At 40.4% G+C, this 17,524-nt stretch overlaps 1 protein-coding gene and 1 long non-coding RNA gene across 2 annotated transcripts; both read left to right on the top strand.

Moving 5' to 3' along the window:
* Nucleotides 1-10,271: 10,271 nt before the first annotated feature.
* On the top strand, nt 10,272-11,245 carry LOC141631736 (uncharacterized). The gene is made up of 2 exons (XM_074444364.1): nt 10,272-10,423; nt 10,525-11,245. Exons 1-2 carry the CDS (start codon nt 10,272-10,274, stop codon nt 11,243-11,245), a joined length of 873 nt encoding a protein of 290 aa, XP_074300465.1.
* Nucleotides 11,246-12,794: 1,549 nt separating this feature from the next.
* On the top strand, nt 12,795-13,212 carry LOC141633860 (uncharacterized). Its single transcript, XR_012538614.1, has 3 exons — nt 12,795-12,843; nt 12,921-13,045; nt 13,133-13,212. It is a non-coding gene; the product is annotated as an uncharacterized LOC141633860 (long non-coding RNA).
* Nucleotides 13,213-17,524: the final 4,312 nt, after the last annotated feature.

Raw genomic sequence — 17,524 nt, 5'->3', positions numbered from 1 at the left:
ACGAAGAAACAAATATGAGAGGAACTGGCCTAGTATTAGTACTAAAATCACCACAGGGAGACCTAATTGCTCAGGCCATTAGTTGTGAATTCAAAGCAACAAACAATGAAGATGGATATGAAGCCCTGATAGCTGGACTCAAGGTATGTTTAGAACTTGGTGTGAAAAATCTCAAGGTAAAAACTGACTCCCTTTTAATTTCCAATCAAGTCAAAGGAACATATGTTGCAAAGGATTCCAAAATGATTCTCTATCTAAACTACGTCAAAAACCTTTGCAAAAAGTTTAGTTCATTTGACATTGATCAAATACCAAGAGACTTGAATACTCAGGCTGATGCCCTAGCCAGCCTGGGATCAAATTTCAGCCTTGTTGTGTTTGACAAAATACCCATTGTTCACTTGCTAGAACCAACCATTGAAAAACCTGACCAAACTTGTCCCATCAATGAGGACACAAATTCTTGGACCAAACCATATTATGATTGGTTCTTACAAGGAACACTCCCTAAAGATAAGAATGAAGCAAGGGCCCTTATGATCAAAGCTTCCATATTTACTATTATCAATAACATGTTGTTCAAAAAGTCTCAGGCTGGACCTTACTTGCGTTGCTTTTGAAGCCAAACAGGTTATAGAGGACATACACGATGGATACTGTGGAAATCATAAAGGTGGCAAAAGCATGGCTAGCAAAGTTCTAAGGACAGGCTACTTCTTGCCAACCCTCAGAGCTGATTGCGTAGCTTACAGCTCCAAATGCGAAGCCTGCCAAATCTATTCTCCTTTCATCCACCAGAGCTACTGCACTCCATCTCAGCTCCCTGGCCATTTATGAAATGAGGAATGGACATTGTGGGCAAGCTACCTCAAGCCCCTGGACAGAAAGTCTTTATGCTAGCCTTGACCAACTATTTTTCAAAATGGATAGAGGCAGAATTATACAGGCATTTTAAGGAGAAGGATGTCAAATCATTCATCAAACGCAACATCATATGAGGATATGGGATCCCTTCAGAAATAGTCTGTGACAATGGTAATCAGTTCGTGGGAAAAAGGACAATGGCTTTCTGTGCACAATGGAATATCAACCTGGTAACCTCCACGTAAGGCTACCCAAAAGCCATTGGTCAAGCAGAATCTAGCAACAAAGTGGTAATCAGCTGCCTAAAGAAAAAACTAAAATGAAGAAAAGGCAGATGGGCTGAAGAACTCCCCTTGGTCCTCTGGGCTGATAGAACTACACCTAAGACATCCATAGGCCAAACTCCCTACTCCCCCTGGTCTATGGCTGTGAAGCAGTAATCCCAGCAGAAATTCATGTACCAACCACTAGAAGTAGCCTGAATACCATAGAGGAGAACAAGCCACTATTGCAAGACAGCCTGACCTTGACTGAAGAATTGAGAGACGTATCTAGGATCAGAATAGCTTCCTACCAGCAAACAGTAGCCAGAAGCTACAACAAAAATGTGAACATCAGGGTGTTCAAAGAAGGAGACTTACTCCTACGAAAAGTCTTCCCTAACACCAAGGACAAAAATGCTGGCAAGCTGGCTCCTACATAGGAAGGACGTTACCTAATTGATTCAATAGTAGAACAGGGAGCCTATAGACTACAAAACCTGGACGAAGAAATGATCCCCAGATCTTGGAACATTTCCCACCTAAAGTTATTCCATGTTTAAACCTAAATATCCTATGATCCAAATCAGGTAAGACCATTAACTTTGTATCTTGCCTGACTAAGTCTTATATGGAAAACCCCTGAATAAAATCATGTGACCTTAACATGCTATGTTTTTCTGCTACCTGCTATCTTGCCTGAATATCTGCCAACTTTGTTTTAATATAAATTCTATCATGTCTGCCTATTTTATTCTTACTATGTTGAATCCTGAAAACTTCTTTTACACCTTTTTCCCATAAAACTGTATATTACACACAGGCTTAAACAAATGTTTAGGATTGAGGGCCACTCCACCTAGCCTGAACAAAGAATCCCAGAAATGCTTCACAAAACTTGAAACCTGCCTGCCTGACCCAAAAAATTGAGCTTAGTACAAAAAAAATAGACAAGTACGGTGGTTGAAAAAACCAGACCACTTGTCTAAAAGCCCTCATGACAGGCTCAGGGCCATAAGCCCTCCTGACTGGCAACCACCCCTCTTACTAAAAAAGCCCTCCTAACAGGCAAAAAAGCACCGATTTCCTAAAAAGGATTGAGGGCCATAAGCCCTTCTGACAGGCATTTTCCTAACAAAATATTTTGAACTGCACTATTACAGGTACCAATTACTCAAACCAAGATATTCAAAGGAACCAGAAAAACGTCTTCAAATTGCATCAAGACAAAAAATATTGCCTAGGGAACATCCCTCATGGGTAGGACAAAATACCAGCATAAATCTAAAAATTGTTTGTCAAGGGAACATCCCTCCCTGGATGGGCCAAAACAAAAACAACTACCCTAAAAATCAAAGTCAACTAGCCTGCCTTGGAAGCAGTAGTAGAGCCAATTCCTTCATCAACGGGCTCCTTTTCCTCCTCGTCATCCTCCTCATCACCACCTTCCCCGCTCTTTTCCTTGGACGGAGGAGAATCTACCTCATCATCAGCATGCAACTTGTAAAGGTTAGGATAAGTGGCATTGATACCAGCCATCTCCTGGTCAGGATTCCATTAAGGCATGACTTTAATAGGCTCCTTCATGGCATCTACACGACCCTTACCAAAGAAGTAAAGAGCAGCGTCCTTGTATCTACCTTGCACCAAGTCCCTCTCAGCAGCCAATTCCTCATTCACTTTCAGTTGATCCTGCATAGCCTGCTTCTCAGCCAGGAACTCTTCCTGAATAACATCAAGCTTGTCCTGGAGAGATTTCAGAGCATCCTGAGCAAAACCTAACTTTGATGCTTCCACCACCAACCATGCCTTCCCTGCCTCATTTTCTTCCTTCAAAGACTCATTTCGCGTTTTTGCCACTACCAAATCTGTTTTTAGGGTGGCAACATCCTTCTTTAGGCATTGCACCTCCCAGTCCAAAGTATCCTTAACACCATTTGCAGATTCCAACTAGCAGGCACCCCTTAACATGTCATTCACATTCTACAAGAAGACTACCAATCAGGCAAAACAAAAAAAAAATACACAACCAAAACAAAACTAATGAAAATAGAATCATCACCTCCTGCAGCATAGTAACCAGGTTAGAAGCACAATCCCTGGAACGGTACATACAGCCAAAGCACGAGCAGAAGAGTCCTCAGCCTGGTACTTATGGAAAGGATCATCAACCAGGAAGGAATGAACCTAAATATGTTCCTTGGCAAATTGGACCTTATCAAGCCTGGCCCTGACTCCCCTAATCTCATCAACCCCCTCTGAAGACTCGTCAGGCCTCTTCCTCTTTTCAGCACGACCAGGCTCATCGACCACAACCTTAATAGGAGATACCAACTGAGCTTATTGGGCAGGTGCTTGGACCTGCAACGTACTGTCACTCCCTGTAGCCTCACTACCCCTTAACTTTTCCCCTGTAATCTAAGAGACACCTGCCTTCACCAAGGACAACCCAAAGCTAGCAATCCTAGTAGAAGCCCTGGTAGCTACATGACGAGGCTCTATATCAGTAATACTAACATGTGTTCAAGTAAAGTAATCCACAAAGAAAAAGCAACAAAACTTACTGCCTGATGAAGAAGCCCCTGAAGCTTTAACACCCTTAACAGCTTTATAACTGCTCAACTTAGCTTTCTAAAAGCGAGGCATAGGTGCCTGCCCCAGACAGGCAGGCCATGTTCTCTCCTCCTCAGGCAACGCCATAAAATCAGCAATCCTATCAGCCGATCCCTCAGCATCAGGATTATTAGCCCAATCAGCCACTACAAGGACAAATAAAGTAAGCCTATTTTTAATAAATCAAAATAAATTATCCCTAACCAAAATTGAGTGCAGGAAGAAGAAATTACCTCCCTCGACAGGAGGATAACTAAGATAATCCAGATTAGGGGAAATGGAGCCAGCCCTGATGAACATATAGGTCTGTGCCCATCCTTTGTCATCGCCTGAATCAAAATTGGTGATCAGATGAGCCATCTTCGGCCTGACTCAAAAATCGAAACGCCCAATAGAATTTCTTTTCAGATGATAGACATTCTTAAAATCATCAAGAGTGATGACCAACTTGTGCTTATCACATAATTGTTCAACAAAATGAACGATTTTCCAAACCATTCGCATAAGTTGGAACGAAGGGACCCTGACGGCCCTGATAACCTCAGCCATGAACGAAGAAAGTGGAAGCTAACAGCCTCCCTTGAATGCCCACTCAAAAATACAAAACCAGCTAGGACTACACCAATTAACCCTGACTGGACCACTTTCAGGAATCCAAACTTCAGCCTCAGCAGGGAGAAGTCCCCTCCTTTTCAAATAATGCTCGAAAGCAGGCTTCAACTGATTAGCCTCAGGAAAGGAGGAAGACAAAGCCTTCACAGGGGCATAAGTATCTCCCCTGTGCATCATGGACAGAATTTATGGAGGAGCAGGAACTTCCATAACCTCATCCTCTGGGATGATTTCAGGAACATCAACAACCACAAGAGCTTTTTCGACCTCAGCAGCAGCCTTGGATGCGGCTGTCTTCCTTCTTCTTCCAGCCATTTTTTAGGGTTAAAGTTGAAGATTGATTTTATAGAAGACGAAATGTGCAAAGAGAATTATAAAGAAAGAAAGAAGAATGTGGGAAATGGAAATGTGAAAGCAAACGCAAACGGATCAAGGTATTTATAGCCGCAAAAATAAACTGGTTGTGCAAGTGGACAAACCTAATCATGACTCTCCTAGGGTTTGATGAACCTACCTCATTTATGGAAAGTAGCCGTTGTAGAAGTTGAAGCAAACACAAACTCTTTCCGGTAAAGAATCTTAAACACCTTTTTTCCTGGCCCAAATTTTTATCTCCTTATTCCTGGCCAGATCCATTGGGAATAAGAAGATAAAGGGCAATTGTTGGGCCCAGAATTACCCTGCCTCATCAGGCATAAGTCAGGTGACATCCAAAGCCTAGCCTGAACCAAGATCACCTAATCAGGCATCAACCAGGAGGGAAAGACTAGGAAAAGTATCTAATAGGCCTGGCCTAGAAAGACACTATGTCAGGCATAAGGGCAGCATAATCAAAGCAAGTCAGGTGACAACAAAAGCACGATCAAGCTATGGAAAGAGAGCCCTTATAAAAAAGGAAGACCCATTCAAACACTCTAACAAGAACATAGAAGAATTGTCCAAAGGCAACGGCTGGAATATAGCAGAAGTCAAACAACTGCCTCCGGGTAAATAGGGCACGAGTCCTATTTACCAGGAAACCCTAAAAACAACCTGGAAGAACCGTTGGCAAGCTACTCTAAATAGAAGTGAAGAAGGGAAGAGAAGGACACGCAAATTTACTCTACTACTTACTCACATTTCATTCATCTGTATTCAGCTAGAAAGATTACCATTTTTATTAAGCAGCCTTACCAATTATCTGGCCGGACACACATATTCCCTATCAGGCTAACCAAAATCATAGTAATAATCCCTCATGGCTTGGTGCCCGTAGTTTTTTCCTTTATTCCCGGAGTTTTTCCACGTATAAATCTTTATGTTTCACTTTTCCATTTATTCTCTTATTTGTTCAAATATATTAGTCAGGCGATTGAAATTGAGTTAAATCACCCTACAAAATCCTCCATGGCAGGACATTTTCCTTGTGCAAATTCCTGCTTAAACAACAACCCAAACGGCATCAGCACATACTCATAGTGACCATACCTCGATCGAAAAGCTGTCTTCGGCATGTCCTCGTCCCGAATCCTCACCTGATGGTAATCTAATCTCAAATCAATCTTTGAAAAGATTCCTGCCCCACTCAGCTGGTCAAACAGATCATCTATCATTGGCAAAGGATACTTGTTCTTCACTGTAACACTGTTTAGCTCCCGGTAGTCGATGCACAACCTCAAGCTCCTATCTTTCTTTTTCAAAAACAGAACTGTTGCTCCCCACGGCGATACACTTGGTCTAATGTATCCCTTATCTATCAAATCATCCTACTTCTTCTTCAGCTCTTCTAACTCTTTAGGACCCATGCGGTACGGGGCCTTAGAGATTGGTCTCGTCCCTGGTTTCAGCTCCACACTATAATCTATATCTCTCATCGGTGGCAAACCTGGTATCTCCTCCGGAAAAACATCTGGGAACTCTCCTACCACTGGTATCTGATTAGCTATCGGACCCACCTTAATTACTATGGTCTTTCACATGGCATAGAATCAAAGGACACCCCTTCCTCAGATAAGACTTCAATGTTACCGCTACAATCAATTTGACTTTGGGTTTGACAACCAACCCACGATAAGACACACTAACTCCCTTAGGACCTCTCAAATAAACTCTCTTTTGGTGACAATCTATCCTAACCTTGTACTTACCCAGCCAATCCATACCAACTATCATCTCAAAACCATCCATAGGAAATTGTAACAAATCCACTGGAAGATCAACCTGCCCGACTAACATAGATACACCCTTATACAACCTCTCACAAGACACTGATTCACCTGACGGTATAATAACCTCATCTTTTACAGACTCAAAACTCTCTTAAACCCAAAAGTTCAGCATAACTCGACGATACAAAAGAGTAACACGCCCCCGAGTCAAACAAAACAAAGGTAGAAACATCATTAACAAGAAAGGTACCAGTGATCACGTGAGCATCATCCTCAACATCTTTCTTGTCCATCTTGAATAACTTTCCACTAGTCTTTTGTCCACCTCCCTGAACGATACTAGCTAAAGTAGATGGCTTGGAAGCTAACCCCTGATTGTTGTTAGCTGCCCGTTTCTGATAAGAGTTACCGCCATTGCGGTTAGATCCACTGTTGTTGTTACTCTGACCACCTTGGCCATTCCATGACCCAGCCGGTCGGTTGCTAGCATAACTCTGAGATGGAGCCTACGAAAAGCTCCCCTGCGATGGCCTCTGAAAACCTCTCCCCACGGCACTAGTACACTCATGCCTCTTATGGCCTATACCGCCACAGTTGAAAAAAGAGATACTCCAGCTCCTACCACCACCACTACGACCACGCCCATAAGAAGCTCCACCACTAAAACCCGATCCCGACGAGTAAGCCCTTGCCTGGTTATGGTTACGCCTCTTGTAGGTGGACTGACCACCACCCTCACTCTCAGCCTTTCTTTTCTCAGGACCCCTCACCTTGTTCTCCTTGGCCATCTCGACCAATCTCTCAGCTCTCCCGGCTCACTCATAAACCTTCTTAACATCTGTAAGGACCCCAACTGGTAACTTCTCCATTATCTGGTAATTCAAGCCCTTCTAAAAACCTCAGTGCCAAGTTCTCTTGATTCAGCCTCATGTCCTCTGCATACCTCGATTTCTCATTAAACTTATGATAGTAATCAGCCACTGTTATGTTCGAAGTCATCTTAAAAGTATCGAACTCTTCCCTCATCTTACTACGAACGTGCTCAGGTATGAACTCCCGGCGCATAGCTCTCTTAAACTAAACCCACGGTATAGCTGGCTTTCCCTGTTTCAGATATATATCTAGGGCACTCTCCCTTACCTTGTCCCACCACTCTCCTGCGCCATCTCTCAAGTACAACGCAGCTTGTTCCACTTTTAATTCCTCGGGACAATGTACCATATTCAAGATGTTCACCATCTCCCTATGCCAATTGTCGAGCAAAATTGGGGCACCGGTACCCCGGCATCTTTGTCTTTCCCAAATCTTTTTAGGGCCTCGGTAAGTGCATCTTGATGCTCAAGCATCTTGGCTATATCATCTACACTCATCTCCTGCGTCCTAGTGTACAAAGAAGATCTCTTTGGCGGCATATCTTTGAGCTATAAGAGGAGAGAGAAAAGTAAACATATAGCCTAAGGCTCAAAGCATATATGACCTGTACAGCACACACTCGATCGAGTAACTACACCCACTCGATCGAGTAGAGATCAGTCGATCGAGTTGCCCACTTACTCGATCGAGTACCTCAACTCCAAAACCTGACCAGAACGTACAACAAAACGCACTCAATCGAGCCCCAAACGTAATCAATCGAGTAGCTCCCACTCGATCGAGTACTCCATTTACTTGATCAAGTTCCCCAAAACAGCAGCTACTGCCCAACGTTATCATATACCCACTCAACCGAGCTCAGCCCACTCGATCGAGTCCAACCTACTCGATCGAATCATGCTGACTCTCTAGCTAACCGCATGCTTTAACTTAACAACTTTTCGCAATATATATAGATATATATATATATATATATATATATATATATATACAATATCCTATTCACATGTTACTATAATGCCACATTATAAATTATCCATCATGCAACATCATTATTCACAACATATTATCATATGAACTACTTCACCTTTTTCCACCACATCCTCCATCCCTCCACAATCATTTTTTTAACAATTCCATACAACATATCATCCAATATATATAATAGAACATTAGTAAACACATAATGATCCCATGGCACCCCATAGTGACCGGTTCAAAGATGTAGGGTGAGTTCGCGACTTTAGGACATCTCCCAAGTCTTTGCATTAGCTCCTAACAAATCCTACCCTAGTTCATTTTATTTTGACTCCCTAGATTCATTAGGTTCATTAGTTATAGGTTCAAAAATCGTCGCTCTAATACCACTTTGTAATACACATATACACCAAAGTGTCTTACCAAGACTACCTAATGCATGGAAGTGCTACCATCTCGGTTACCCGAGGCAATGTATATCACATTGACCATAAAAGAACATACTTAGATAAATAAGGTTAACTGATTACATAACCAAAATCCCAAAACTGTAAAGTGATATACATCTGTTCCAAACTATCAAAACCAACTAAAAAGAAATAAAAGTTCAACGACACAGCGGAAGACCTCTAGTAACACGTGGTGACTCAATCCCAGCTATCCCATGCGCGTCCATCTCATACTTGCTCAAGAACTGCTCACCATCCCCGAATGGATCACCACAGTTTTTAAAACAATAAACGGGGTTAGTTACTGATTACATAATATAAGATCAACCATAACAACAATACACACAATCAACCAACTCCGTCACATCTCCACACACCTGACTAGCCTGAAGGTCTAGTCCTGTCAGATTACGGCCGCAACCAGTAATCCTCACCGCAATTGGGGAACCGCAGCCGTTCCCACCTAAGCCCCGCTCATCAACACCGAGCGAAAACCCAAGTTCCTTAATGTGCGCATCCCCTTGTGACGGGAACCACAAGGGGCGAATCAAGGGCGTGAAGCCACTCCCGCAAGTGACTCAACTCAGCCGAGGATGCACCTCGCGAACCACAAACAAACACAACCAACCAATTATACAACAACAATTACCAACACCAATATGATACAGACCAACAACAATACAACCATCAAACACAATGTAATCAATACCCGAGTAGGGAAACCCTACCTAGAAAAGTAATCACCAACATCGTCACAATCAGCTATTCAAAACTGTTCTTCTACGAAATCACCTCCTATAATCACACAATCATATAATTACTATCTAACAAACACAATACTCCCAAAACCCCTAAAAATACCCAATTAGGGTTTCAACTAAAATCAATGAGACGATATAAAAATCATACTAGAAGCTTACCCACGATGCAACGGTCTTAATGCCATAAAGAACTCAACGATCCGATGACTCTAGCCCTTAGGATTTGATAGCAATGAGTGAAGGGGACGTTACGTAACTTTTCTCTTGTGTAAATTGTTTAGCAACAGTGAAAAGTAAAAAGGAATTGATAAAATAACTTTATATAACATTCTCACGTTGCTATCAAAATCCGGCGAAATAACCCGTAAAACCGACTTAATCGATCGAGTAAGTCACTTACTCGATCGAGTGCCCCCTACTCAATCGATTGACACTTACTCGATCGAGTACCCATCAGACAGTACACTGGTTTGAAACCAAAACTCACTTACTCGACAGAGTAAGCCTTACTCGATAGAGTACCTAATAGTACAGAAAACCATAGTATTACAATTACTTGCAACAATACTTGTTTACTGTGACCCTAAAAATCCTAAAGAATTGTGGACAAAATATGAAAGTGCTATGTCAGAAGATTTTGCATGCACCAAAGCATTTACAAAGGAACAAATTATATATAAAGTTGTCAAAATGTTAAGTTCTACATTAGAATCCATGGGAAAAAACATTGCCGACCATAAATTTGTTGATTTCAACCTACGTGCTTATGAAGATAATGACCGCTGCAAAGAAATCGAGGATGAGTTAAACATATTAGTCACAGAGGATGAACTTTTAACAATATCCACCTTGAATGCAGATAAAAGGCTTGTTTTTGACACTATAACTGACAAAATATTTACAAACACGCCCGGAGCATTCTTCGTTAACGGTCCTGGGGGAACTGGGAAAATGTTTTTTTGTATAGAGCTATCTTAGCAGCTGTACGATCCAGAGGATTAGTGGTATTACCCACCGCAACATCTAGGGTAGCCTCTTTTAACCTTCCCTATGCTAGAACTACACAGTCACGTTTTAGAATACCAATAAACATTGACAAAAATACATGTTGCAATGTAAGCAAACAATCTGGACTCGACAAGCTTCTTAGAGTTGCTAATGTTATTATTTGGGATGAAGCCACTATGGCTAAGAAAATAACTGTTGAAGCTCTGGATTTGCTGTTAAAAGATATAAATGATTGCGATTTGCCTTTTGGTGGTAAGGTCATTGTTTTTGGTGGCGACTTTCGCCAGGTTCTACCTGTTGTCCTAAACGCGACAAAAGAGGAGCACATAGATACAAGTTTAGTTACCTCTCATTTAAGGAAAAAACAAAAAAAAATTCACCTCACAGAGAATATGCGAGCCAAAGATGACCCTTCTTTTTGTGAGTACTTATTACGAGTTGTTAATGGTGAGGAAAAGACAATATCGGACGACATCATTCAGCTTCCACCTTTGATAACCATACCATACTTAGATGACACATCCTCTTTAAATGCTCTAATTGAATATGTATTTCCAAAAATATGCGACTCAAATTTTTCAAGTGACGAAGTTGTTACTCGAACTATACTAACACCGAAAAATGATGACGTTGACTACATTAACGACTTACTTATTAACAAATTTATAAGAGAATCTTAAGCTTACTGTAGTTTTGATAAAACTGTTGATACTAATGAACAAAGTCAACACGAAGACTTCTTAAACAGTTTAACTCCAAATGGTTTTCCTCCACATATCTTGAAATTAAAAATCAACTGCCCTATACTATTACTTAGAAATCTTGACCCGGCAAAAGGACTACGTAATGGAACACGGTTAATTTGTTGCCACTTTGAAAGAAATGTGATTGACGTATAAATTGTCGTTGGTCCTTATAAAGGACATAGAGTATTCATTCCAAGAATTTTCCTAAAACAAAGCGAGCACAAAAAGTTCTATATCCTATTCACTAGAACTCAATTTTCAGTTAGACTATGTTTTGCTATGACTATAAACAAAGCCCAAGGATCCTATTCACTAGAACTCAATTTTCAGTTAGACTATGTTTTGCTATGACTATAAACAAAGCCCAAGGCCAAACTCTCGGATGTACAGGAATATATTTACCACAACCTATTTTTTCCCATGGACAGCCATATGTAGCTCTATCTCATGCTACAACAGCAACAGCCGTTAGAGTTGTTATTAAGCCATCAGAAAAATATCCCGCGAAAACATACACACGTAATATTGTTTATAAAGAAATTCTTGAACTAGCCAAAAACATCTAATAGCTTCTTATTTTAATACGCTATTTCTTTGCCAGATTAAACTGCTTGCTTTTGTCATGTTGCTTTATAAAACGATTTTTAACTTTCTCTCTTAGAATGACAACGGAACAAAGATATATAGCTAGCATTACGCCTGAGAACAAAAAATTGACGGCAAAGGTGCGTGTGATGGAAAAAGCTTTTCCTTGTACTTCTTCTCAAAGCTCCAAGAAATTTCAGAGGCTGCTTCTTATTGATGGCTAGGTAAATAATATCCTCTTTCATTCTGACCTTTTCCTGCTTTTCATATATGACGCTTGACTACGCATAACGTTCATGCTGATTTTCATGACTGGCTGACTTTCTGTTACTACTGCACAACACGCTAACTTTGTGCGCTTATATTTCCTTTTACTTACTATTATTTGTGTCTTAGTTTTCCATTGCTACATGATTATATATCTTTTGGTCCTCTTTAATTTTAATCTGCACTTTCAATCAATTGCCCTTTCAATGATTATAGGGAATGCTCGTCTAGGCCACGATCTTCAACAAAGATATTGAATCACTTTCAAATACTCTATACATACTTGGCCACTACTACATCTCAAATGCAATAGTGTGCCCCATACCAGAGCAGCATCGCATTATCAATAACAAATACCAATGGACCATAAGTACAAAAACTCCTATCCGCGAGGTTTCTGAAGAAGAGCTAGATGGCAAAGTTATTGCTGCAAGTTTCAATCTTGTTCCATTCTCTGACCTTCCGCGGTACATAGACTCTGGCACACTTATCCGTAGGATAGTAAACACGTTCACTATCTTCCTATTTAAAGCTTCTATACAATTTACTGTACGGGGTAGATATATTTAGCCATTTACAATTATGGTCGCAGATACACTTGCAATAGTGTCTGACATTTACCCAAAAAAGGCGACGAAAGATGACAACACCCTACAAGAATTTGTGCTTGTAAATCACGAGTAAGTAGACTGCCAAACTACATTAATGTTTATTAAAGCTACATCACTTTACAACATACTTGTATATGTCTTTTCAGAATGAAGCCAACCATTTTGACTATGTGGGACGAACTCGCATCAAATGAAGGTTCCTACATCTCGCAGTTTCTGGACTCCTTTCCTATTATACTTCCTACACGTCTTAGAGTTACGTCCTACAATGGTATGCAAACCACCTATCAACAATCTTTTTACATATACATCTGATGCACACATTCTATAAGGCAAAATTAACTAAAACATTTTTTAGGAATATCATTGTCCACAAAGTCGTCCACAACCGTTTTATTTAACCCACAAACTCCAGAATGCCAAGCTATTCAAGATTGGTAAGTTATCTTCCGGTGTAGTATTCATTATAACAAGAGCGAGTTATGACCACATTTCAAGTGATAACATTTTTAATACACTCTCACAGGCTTTTTCAAAATGATGAACAAATAAAGCTACTCCAAAAAGACAACGCAGTCTCTGCTTCCACCATAGGTGCACGTACGAATCCATCAATTGTGATCCCTATTACTTTCTTCTCCGAAGACAACAAGGTAAACACGAGCTAATAGGTTCACGCTTACATTACATTTTTGTTACTGCCGTATCCCACTTATTTTACCTTTACATAGGCATACCTATCAAACTCTATATTCTATTTGTCTTTCGCCTCACATGAAGCATCCTTTTGAGTAAAACCATCAGCGTCAATAAATAAAGAATCGCAGAAACTCTGGTACATGTGTTGCAGCACATGCTGGCGCGGAATTGATGCTGAGCACAATGAAAATATTCATTGTCGAAAATGTGGTCAAGACCGCATTGCTCAACCAAGGTACACACTTATAATAACCTCCATTGTGGCGTACATTGTGCAGCCGTATATTCTCATGTTCTATAATATCATTCCATTTCGCATGCTAGGTATAACTTCCAAATACAATTTGGCGATGGTGCGGCATCACTACCAGCCACAATTTTTGGAGAAAATGAAGAGAAAGTATTCGAAGTAGATGCCAAAACTATTATGGAAATGTCTGAAGACCCACATAAGGTATGCATAGGCTACATTTGTCTTTTTCTGGAATCGCTTGTCCCCTAACCTGGAAGACCAAAAACTCATACTTTATAAGTAACAGTCCTTAAATTTTCTATAAGTACTCTTTTCGTTTTCGACATTAGTCTTTACAAGTACACGAAAATTATGTTCAGGTTGAACCTAAAGCAAAGCGCTTGAAAACTGAAACTCTGTCAAAGGAATATTACTTCCTTCTTAAGCATTCCAAGAAACGCGAGCATCAATTTATTGTGTCACAGGTGACGGGAAAATCACCAACAACTGGCGAACAAGATCCACAATAAACATCTCCGCAAAATACAAAGGACGCTGTTTTTTATTTTGTGTAGTACAGTGAGGCAGTGAAGCAGTTGTATATAAATAGACCCTGCTGCAAATATGATGTACATAACTCGCCACAATCATTTGTCTTTTGCATAACATCCCGCAGATCACAGCTTTTTGAAATGGACGGCTCCTGACACATGCTAGCTTAGGCATGGCACAAGTTTTTGACAACACATCATCCCATAGTGTATAACATCTTGGAGATGCACTGCCAAGCACCTTAAGCGAGCCTAATGCTACTGCTAGCCGCATACTTTTGTAGATAGCGAAAAAACATGTTCACCCGTGAACCTTGTAGAAGTTTATGTGATTTTATGTATATTAAAACTTTTTGATATAAATACATATGTTAGTATTCGTTTAGCAATCCCCGTCCTTACGGATTACTTAGGACGTTGCTGCCTAAGCATCGCCGGGCCCAAAAACTAGTCTAACGAAAAGAGCATGTCTTTTGAAAGACAGCGTATATTGACGAATTGCCTACTAAAGTATGAAATATGGAACCTATAATAAAACACAGGCGCATAACTTTATCTACAAGAACTAGCTTACACGAGATAATCTTTGAATAGAATCACAATTATAACAAAGGCCGCACAGTTCACTTTAAAATCATAAGAAAAAAGGAGTATTGTTAAAGATACTTTACACAACATTAGAAGTAAAATAAATAAATGTCGTTGGATTCTGATAAGTTCATATAAAATAGTAAAGGATAACAAGGGACCCAAAAACATAGGGATGAGAGGGAATGTTAGAGAGAGAACGTCTCCAATTTTCTAGGGTTAGCTTGATCTTTAGCAATGGCACGATCTAAGAAAACTAATAAAATTCCCCAAATCAATTTAGGACAAAATTCAAAAAAATACGATGGTAGTAATCAATCGAAAGGGAAAGGGAAATCTGTTGCGCGACATATCAGATTTTCCTTGTTAGAATTCGCGTCAGACCTGGATTCTATTATTGAAGATGAGGAATTGGAGTAGGAGATCCCTGAGGAGGCACCACCAACTACGCAGTCACCGCCATTGCTCAAACTTACGAAGGAGGATGAAGCGGGTGAGGTAAGTTTTTGGGCCCTCTGTGTACTGTTATATCCTTGGGGCGAAACCACCTAGCAATGTGAATAGTTGGTTTGTGAAGAGGGTATGGCAATCGAATGGGGTGGATAGGGTTTCATTCTTACCCAATGGTATATTCCTGGTACGATTTAAGACGAAAGAGCAACAACAAGTGGTTCTGAAAAATGGGAATCTCACTTTTGATAACAAACCTATTATTATAAATGAATGGGCGCCAGAAGCAGAGTTGCTTAGGCATGATGTTTCAAGGGTTCCTATTTGGATGAAACTGTATGGTTTGGATATCAGATTTTAGGGTGTAGAGTTTCTTAAGAAGTTGAGTGGAACTGTTGGAAAATACATTAAATTTGATGAAGCCGCTACGTCTAAAGCATTCCTAGGGTATGCTCGTATTATAGTAGAAATTCAGATTCGACAACAATTTCCCACGGAACTTAATTTCATTGATAAGAATGGAAAAATTCAATGTGTAAGAGTTGTGTATGATTGATTCCCTACTACTTGTTCAGCCTGCAAGGGTACGGGGCATACTGCTAATATCTGTAGGAAGGAGGTGCAGGGTAAGGGACCTAAGACGATATGGAAACCCAAGCCGCTACCTAAGAAGATTGATAAACCGAGACCACATGTGACTCAGAAACAAGTAAAGAAACCTTTTCAGAGACCTCCTGTTCAGCAGGGTACTGTGCTACCTGTACAGTAAACTCTTGTGGTGTAGAGGGTGAGCAGTACCTTTGTGCTTGTCTCTAAGGAACCAGTGGTGGAACAGTCTATGCCCAGGAAAATTCTCACTAGGTTAATTAGAGGTGACACAGGAGAAAGGAGGCTTTTTACACCTGGCGGGATATCTTTCATGGAATCCATGAACCTATCTCTGCAGAAGTCTAAGGCAGGCTTTATTGAAAGGGTTTTGTATGAAAAAGGTGAGACAAGCAAAACTCTACCAGATAATGGGTAATTTTGGGTTTTGGAATATAAGAGGGATGAATAGTAGTAAGAAACAAAATGCAGTAAAGTGGTTCCTTTACTAAAATAAAATAGGGTTATTTGGGCTGCTAGAGACTAAGATCAATAATAATAATTAGAATAAAGTTAGGAGTAAACTTTATGACAGTTGGTCTATATGCACTAATTCCAGCTGTCATAAAGGTTCTAGAATTTGGCTTATTTGGAATCCTGCTCAGTTTCAAGTGAACATTAGAGATGTGACTGCTCAATGTATTCACTCAGAAGTTGTGGATAGAGGAAGACATTACACCTTTTGGTTAACAATGGTCTATGGTTTCAATAAATTGGCTGAGGAAGTACTGTGGGACAGTTTGAGAGCTTATTGTAGCAGGATCACTGGCCCGTGGATGGCTTGTGGTGATTTCAATGCTCTTAAGGCATTGGATGAAAGAATTGGTAGTGCTGAAGTAACTGGAGCTGAGGTGAGGCCCCTATGCCAAGTTACTCAGGACTGTGAACTCTATGAATTGAAAGGCAGTGGCTCCTTTTTCACCTGGACTAATAAGCATGAGGTGACAGGTAAAGTCTATAGTAGACTTGATAGGGTCTTTACAAATGATGAGTGGCTTCTTAGGTTCCCTGAGAGCTATGCTCATTTTTGGCTTGAGGGCTTTTTTGACCATTGCCCCTGTCTTATTAGCTTTGAGGAAACTGTTATCAAAAGAAGACCTGCTTTTAAATATTAGAAAATGTGGTCTAAGGCTGATGAGTTTGAGGAAGTGGTCAAGAGAGGGTGGAGTGATGAAGTCAGAGGCACCCCTATGTTTAGAATCATTAAAAAAATTGAATAATTTGAAGTAGGGGCTAAGGAGGCTGAATATGGATCAGTTTAGTGATATTGAAAAACTCACTAATGTCACTGAATTGGCTTTATTTAACTTCCAAGAGATGTTGAGAACTGACCCTCTAAATGTGGAGCTTTGCCAGGCAGAAAAAGCCTGTGCAGTTGAGTTGGAGTGGCTTCAACAGGCTAGAGATGACTTTCTGAGACAAAAAGCTAAGATTGTGTGGATACAAAGTGGAGATGCGAACACAGCCTTTTTCCATGCTAGTATTATAAGGAGGAGATAAAAAAACAAGGTGTATCAGGTTAAGGATATGGTGAACAATCTGTGTACTAGTTATGAAGACATTAAAAATGCATTTGAGGATTACT

Source organism: Silene latifolia, chromosome Y (genome assembly GCF_048544455.1).
Source record: "Silene latifolia isolate original U9 population chromosome Y, ASM4854445v1, whole genome shotgun sequence".
Lineage (NCBI taxonomy): Eukaryota > Viridiplantae > Streptophyta > Magnoliopsida > Caryophyllales > Caryophyllaceae > Silene > Silene latifolia.
This window is presented reverse-complemented; position numbering and strand designations above follow the sequence as displayed.

What these genes read in the sequence shown, in the direction of transcription:
- LOC141631736 (XM_074444364.1), top strand. Translation starts at nt 10,272, where the DNA reads ATGGGAAAAAACATTGCCGACCATAAATTTGTTGATTTCAACCTACGT. An exon ending in ACCTTGAATGCAGATAAAAG is followed by an intron (nt 10,424 to 10,524) that starts GCTTGTTTTTGA and finishes TTTTTTGTATAG; the next exon opens with AGCTATCTTAGCAGCTGTAC.